Here is a 6,867-nt window from a genome sequence, read left to right as displayed (position 1 = left end):
GTGGAGTCCAGGCGGAGGCGGCGCTGGCCGAAGAGTCTGGAGAAATCCAGGACGGGGCCGCAAGGCCTCACGGGAAATGTAGTCCAAAGCCAGGAAGCGGCCCCGGAAGCAGCTCGCGGCCCGCCTCCTCCGCAAGCGGCGCTGGGAAGTGTAGTCCCAAAAGCGTGGGAGTGAAGGAGGCGGGGAAAGGGGAGCGGCCAGGGAGCGGCTGTGCGAGCCAAGAGAGCCTCCGGGGGAGTTCCCGGGGCGGGTTCTGGCTCCGGCTACTGCGCTTTAGGTCATTGCTCCACGCTTCCCAGGTGTGACCTTCCACAAGCTTGAGTTTGGGACCCTGCTGTGCAGCTCCGTAGGATTGTATTCAATGAGTAATAAACCTAATCAGGCGGGCACGGTGGCTCACGCCTGTAATCCCAGAGCTTTGGGGTGCCGAGGCAGGAGGATCGCTTGAGGCCGGGAGTTCGAGACCAGCCTGGGCAACATAGCGAGACCCACCCTCCCCCATACCCTCGTCTCTGCCAAAAATTTAAACATTAACTGGGCATGGTGGCATGCACCTGTAATCCCAGCCACTCTGTAGACTGAGGCGGGAGGATCTCTTGACCCCAGGAGTGGGAGGCTGCAATGAGCTGTTTGGGCACTGCAGAGGGAGACTCTGTCTCTAAAAATAATAATAATAATAAACGTAAAGAGTCTTAAACTGGGAAAATATATGCTGAACTGTGCTAGCCCCACGTACTGAAGAGATCCTCGATAACACTTCGTGGTTGGAATCCAATAGGCCACTCACAGGTGGGCTGGGAATCGTGGGGGAAGGATTTGCGGATACTGACTGCACAGCCCCTAATCTGAGGACTGGTCCCCAAGGCGAGAGGCGTCTCACCGTGGAGCTCTCTTCTCAAATCTGGAAATACTGCTCAAATTCATCCGACTCTGCAGCACATGAACAAAAAGTAATTTTACAAAAGATGCAGTGGTGAGTTTACAGAAGCTACAGAGGAGCCACATGATAGAGCAGAAACTTCATTAGAATTGTATCATCTGTATTCATCGTCTTTCATAAATCTCCCCTCAGCTTACACACCCCATTCAACAAAAATACCAGGAAATTTACTACAGTAAAGAAGTGACTGCAGAAGAGGGTGTTCCCATTGCCAGGTTATCCAACTTCCCACCCAAAATAACTCTATTTCTAGCTACCAGGAAATTATTTCTCTGTATTATTACACCTACATTTCTCGTTTATCCTCACAAATGTAGGAGCTACTATCAACACCTCATTTGTCATTTGTCCTCACAAATCCAGGCGCTACTATCAACACCTCCGTCATAACAGATACGGTAACTTGCTCAAAGTGGTAGAAATTAGTAGCAGCACCAAGACTGAACCCAGCTTTGCATGATTCCAAAGGCAGTGCTCTCCATCACTATAAGATGCTCCTAGACTGTAAACAAGTCATTCTAACACAGGTGACATGACGTAAGTCCCAACTAGGAAAATCGGAGCTAAAAACAGGGTTTGAATCCAGGGTGATCAATGACGAGCAGGCTGGCCTGGAGCAAGCTACTTAACTTCCCTGAACTGGTTTTGTAGAATAGCATGTTTCACCTGGTACATACTGAACACTCTAAAGATAGCTATTATTGGAATTGCAGAGCAAAGAGTAGTCAATGAAAGTGAGGCATTTGGAAGTGCAAAGGTGAAGAACAAGGGTCTATGGGTTCTGCCTGGGGCTGGTGCAATTTGCCTAAATGGTTTTTCACTTTGGGGTGATCTTTTTTCGAGTAACCTCAGGTTATCAATCTCCTAGGCTGAGTCCTGCGCTAAAGGACTAAATGAGCGAGATAACAAGCAGGAAACCACTCCCTACCGCTCTTCCACCCCAGCTCCACAAATTTTGGTCTACAGGCAATGAGGAAGCAATAGCAGCTGTGTAGCCGGCACTGCGGCTCATGCCTGTAACCCCAGCACTTTGAAAGGCCAAAGGACTCATTTGAGCCCAGAAGTTCGAGACCAGGCTAGACAACATAGGGAACCCTGCCTCTCCAACAAATACAAAAATTAGCTGGGCATGGTGGCGGGCCTGTAGTCCCAGCTACTCAGGAGTGTCAGTCAAGCGTGAGAGGTCAAGGCTGCAATGAGGCACGACTGCGCCACTGCACTCCTGCCTGGGTGATTAGAGCAAGACCCTGTCTCAAAAACAAAAAAAAGAAAAAGAAAGCACTAATTACAATGTTGGAAAGCCTGTTTCAAGATAGGAAACCAACCTGCCTACCTCACAAAAAGGCTGATGGCAAGGTTCAAAGAATATATACAGGGAAGTATTTTTTAAATTACAATTTTTTGAGGCCAGACATGGTGGCTCACGCCTGTAATCCCAGCACTTGGGTAGGCCGAGGCGGACAGATTGCTTGAGGTCAGGAGTTTAAGACCAGCCTGGCCAACATAGTGAAATGCCATCTCTACCTAAAGATACAAAAATTAGCCGGGTGTGGTGGTGCGTACCTGTAGTCCCAGCTACTCAGGAGGCTGAGGGGGTGGATCACTTGAACCCAGGAGGTGGAGGTTGCAGTTGAGCTGTGATTGCACCACTGCACTCCAGCCTGGGTGACAGAGTGAGACTCTGTCTCAAAAAAAAAAAAAAAAATGGAACATTATATAGAACCTTAGTAAATATTTAGTGAAAGGATCTCAATTTGTTTTTCAAATTTTTTAACATAGAGATGGGGGTCTCATGATGTTGCCCTGGCTAATCTCAAACTCCTGGCTTCAAGAGATCCTTCTGCTCACCTCTCCAAGTGCTCAGATTACAGGCATGAGCTACCACACCTGGCCCCAAATTATTACATACATTATAAATCCTACTCAACGATCCAGTCAGACTGAAACACACAAAAGGAAAGCATTTGATGGAAGAAAACATGGTGGAGCTTTGGATGTTCAATTAGTTGAAACAAAAACACTTGCAGTTGTAAACCAATGAACAGTTCTCAAGGCAGCCTGCACCTTCAAATCACCAGAGGGCTTTAAAAACCATCCATGTCCAGATCCCTCTTCTGGAGACTGATTCAATCAGAGGTTGAACTGGTGTGTGATGTGAGCCTGGGCATCCTTAGTTTCTCAGCACGCCCTGAGGGATTGATTCTAGGGCATACCCAGGGTTAAGAACCACCATCATAAGCACTGCCTAGCAAGGGAAACACACTGGTTCCTCCTCTCCAGTTCAGATCTAAGTTGGTACCATTATGGAAGAAATGGATTTTTTTTTTTTTTTTTGAGACAGAGTCTGGCTGTGTCACCCAGGCTGGAGTGCAGTGGCGCGATCTCGGCTCACTGCAAGCTCCGCCTCCCACGTTCACGCCATTCTCCTGCCTCAGCCCCCCAAGTAGCTGGGACTACAGGCACTCGCCACCACGCCCGGCTAATGTTTTGTATTTTTAGCAGAGACGGGGTTTCACCGTGTTAGCCAGGATGGTCTTGAGCTCCTGACCTCGTGATCCGCCCGCCTCGGCCTCCCAAAGTGCTGGGATTACAGGCGTGAGCCATCACACCCAGCCGGAAGTTACCTTTAACCAAAAAAAGCTTCCCATGAAAGTGCTTCCTTTCTTACAAGAAAACAACGGCCATTAAATTGCACATGAATCGAATTATTAAAGCCTTACACTAGTATCTTATTCCCATTTTACAGTTTAATTAGCGCTCAGAGAGGTTAGGTAACTTGCTCAAGGTCAAACAGCTGGTTAGGAAAGGAAGCCCGTGGCAATCGGTAAGTTGACTTGTAAAAATTCAGCCACTTCTCATCAAGGAAGACCAAACCAGAGCACACAGACAAAAGGACAGACCCTGGAGACGCCTACAACTGACAGCTTGCTTTTTAGTGAAAGGGAAAATTCCCATTGATGGCATGTAACTTATAAGGAGATTTTACAGTATTTTTCCCCATAGATGTCCCTTCAAAAGCCTGTAACTTTTTGCAAGAAGTGTCTCCTTCCCTTGGACCTGCTTAAGCCTCAATCACTCTTGGCTGGGTGTGATTAGGGAGAGTCGCGGGTACTTCATATGGTGCACATGGAAGCCATCCTAAGCCCGGCATCCAGGGAAGTTCATCGAGCTCCCTGCCACACCAGCACAATTTCTCCCTCTTCAACAGCATTGCCTCAGGAGTTTTCCACTGCAAAATGCTTTCATACATTAAATTTAAAAAACAAAACAAAACACAGCAATTGAAAGAACATGTATTGAGGTACCTCCTTTTATTGGTATAAGAATGGAAGTTCCAGATTAACCATGTCATTGTTTTATTTTCACCATGGATTTTTTTTCACAAACTCCTTTGAAATTAAACAGACTTATTTGTAAATGTCTTTCTACATTAAAACTACTTCCCAACCCACAAAGACCCCACTTACTATTAATTTCTGGGGAATTTCATTTACTCATTTTATCTAACATACAAAAATCCACATTTTACCAGCATTTAAAAAGAGAACCTTAACGTTCTCAAATGACTTTCTACCAAGACCCGAAAAGAAAACCACCCGTATCCAAAACTTTAAAGCAATAAAAATTTCTATTTTCCAAAAAAGTATTTACAGACTGAAATTCAAACTCTACATTTCCCTCAATGTAATTATACAAGTGCATACAAAGCCCTGGGAAAGAGAAGTATTTCATTACAAAATATTATGATCAAGAAAATATTGCTTGCCTTTAAATAAATAGAAGTGGCAGAAAATAAATATGCTTAAAGATGGCCATTTTCACCAGTAAACAAAAATACACATGTAAGAAACAAAGTGAAAATGCTTGAGCTTCAAAATGACTCTAGCAGTGTTGTGCACAAATTTGTTATAAAGCGAGGTCTTCTGAAGACTTCCTCCATTTAGTCATAAAAATACAAAAAGAGGCTTTGAGAAGGATTTCACCAGGCCGAATCTACGATACGCACAGCCATCACATGAACACCGCACTAGGAACTTCCACCTACTGTTGTGAGCAAAACCATAACACCAAATAATCTAAACAAATGTTCCTGTTTGAACAAAGAAATCTCAATAACCAACTGATGCAGATCAAAACCGACTCGATCTAATGGCTACCAAGGAGCATTTCTAGATCTAACGGGACGCTTGAGAGCCAAGGGGTCAAATACAATCTCGTGTGTTTTACACAAGCCCAGGCTCACTTTCAGTCCATGTGAATTACATCTACCTGGACCTCCATTTTTTGTCTTTTAAATCCATTTTTTCGCTGTGCCAAGGATATTACACGTCTGATTCTGTTTCCCTAAATCTTCTCTCTCTTCCCTATGGGCTTTTATTGGTCTCTGAAGTCCCTGGAGATCTCCTTCAGTGCCAGCTCCAACGCTGTGTCTCAGACCACGTCGCGCCAGCTCTCAGCTTTCCTTCTATCTTCTCTACACTCCCTTGAAATCCCAACAGACAAATGCCAATACAGCAGAAGGTGAACAATGTCGCCAAAATAAACACTTTCTTTTTTTTTTTTTTTTTTTTTTGAGACGGAGTCTCGCTGTGTCGCCCAGGCTGGAGTGCAGTGGCCGGATCTCAGCTCACTGCAAGCTCTGCCTCCCGGGTTTTTACGCCATTCTCCTGCCTCAGCCTCCCGAGTAGCTGGGACTACAGGCGCCCGCCACCTCGCCCGGCTAGTTTTTTTGTATTTTTTAGTAGAGTCGGGGTTTCACCGTGTTAGCCAGGATGGTCTCGAACTCCTGACCTCGTGATCCGCCCGTCTCGGCCTCCCAAAGTGCTGGGATTACAGGCTTGAGCCACCGCGCCCGGCCAAATAAACACTTTCTAGTTAAAGTCTTTAAATAGCAGTTTTATCCTACAGGATTCTTCACTGAAAGCTGATCAGCAAAATCCCAGTACCACGGATCTGACAAAACCCATGTCAGAACAGCGACCCGTGAAAACAGTCTGCTGCCTATTATTAGAAATTACCCGGTAACTGTGTCAAAAAGCTGTTAACACAAAAAATGTACATATTAAACAAGCAAATCCTTCCAAATGTATCATCAACCCCACTGTAAAATATTGCACATGACAGTCTTTTCATTTTGTCTGTAAGGGGAACAAAAAAAAAAACCCACCTAGTCTTCAGATGCCTGACTCCGTCTAACCTGGCAGTGCCACAGCCGAGGCAGGCACTCGTTCTAGTTCAATGCCATCAATGCCCAATGGCACGAGCTGGGTTCTGAGGGCATGATGGGTGATGGGGAATCCCAAATGTCACATCTCAGTCACAAATCTCTGTGGTCAGAGGGGACTGGGTTGCATGTACAACATGGGTGGGGAGCCCATACTACTTGAAGGACTTCGGAAATGTGCATCGAAGGAGCTCGGTGTGATCCCAATCACGGTATCATTCTGGGGCACTTCACCTTTCAGAAAGTCATCATCTTCATCTTCCACTATCTCCTGTAGAAACATCAGAAATCATCAGTAAGATCAGTGCTGAATGAAAAGCTTTCAACAATTCCTTCCTCAAGAAGGTGTTACGTCTGTAAAGATGGTGAAGAAAGTATCTTAATTTCAAAAGAAAGCCAGTGTAGTGGCACACGCCTGTAGCCCCAGCTACTCAGGAGGCTGAGGTGGGAGGACTGCTTCAGTTCAAGAGTGCCGAATAATCCAGCCTGGGCAACATAGCGGGACCATGTCTCTAAAAAAACAAACAAAACACAACAGAACAAAGCTCCCTCTGAGAAGCACTTCCTTCTTACCAACATACCCACATACCTGCTCATCATATGTTGTAATCATTTGTTTAAAGTCTGACTTGCAAACAGATTTGAAGCTCAGTGGGGACAGGAAACATGACGAGTCATTCTTGCCCAGTGTTAGAGCTCTCGT

General features: G+C 45.6%; 1 protein-coding gene across 1 annotated transcript in view; it reads right to left on the bottom strand.

The window, feature by feature from the left end:
• Positions 1 to 4,221: 4,221 nt before the first annotated feature.
• Positions 4,222 to 6,867, bottom strand: part of LOC105467729 (RRN3 homolog, RNA polymerase I transcription factor) — a 37,454-nt gene continuing 34,808 nt past the window's right edge. The window contains exon 18 of the mRNA XM_011717405.3: positions 4,222 to 6,435. Within this exon, the coding sequence (XP_011715707.2) occupies positions 6,274 to 6,435 (162 nt within the window). The 3' untranslated portion in view covers positions 4,222 to 6,273. The remainder of the gene's footprint in view (positions 6,436 to 6,867) is intronic.

The sequence above is a fragment of the Macaca nemestrina genome, chromosome 18, assembly GCF_043159975.1.
Source record: "Macaca nemestrina isolate mMacNem1 chromosome 18, mMacNem.hap1, whole genome shotgun sequence".
NCBI lineage: Eukaryota > Metazoa > Chordata > Mammalia > Primates > Cercopithecidae > Macaca > Macaca nemestrina.
Note: the sequence above shows the minus strand (reverse complement) of the source record. Positions and strands in the feature narration are given on the sequence as shown.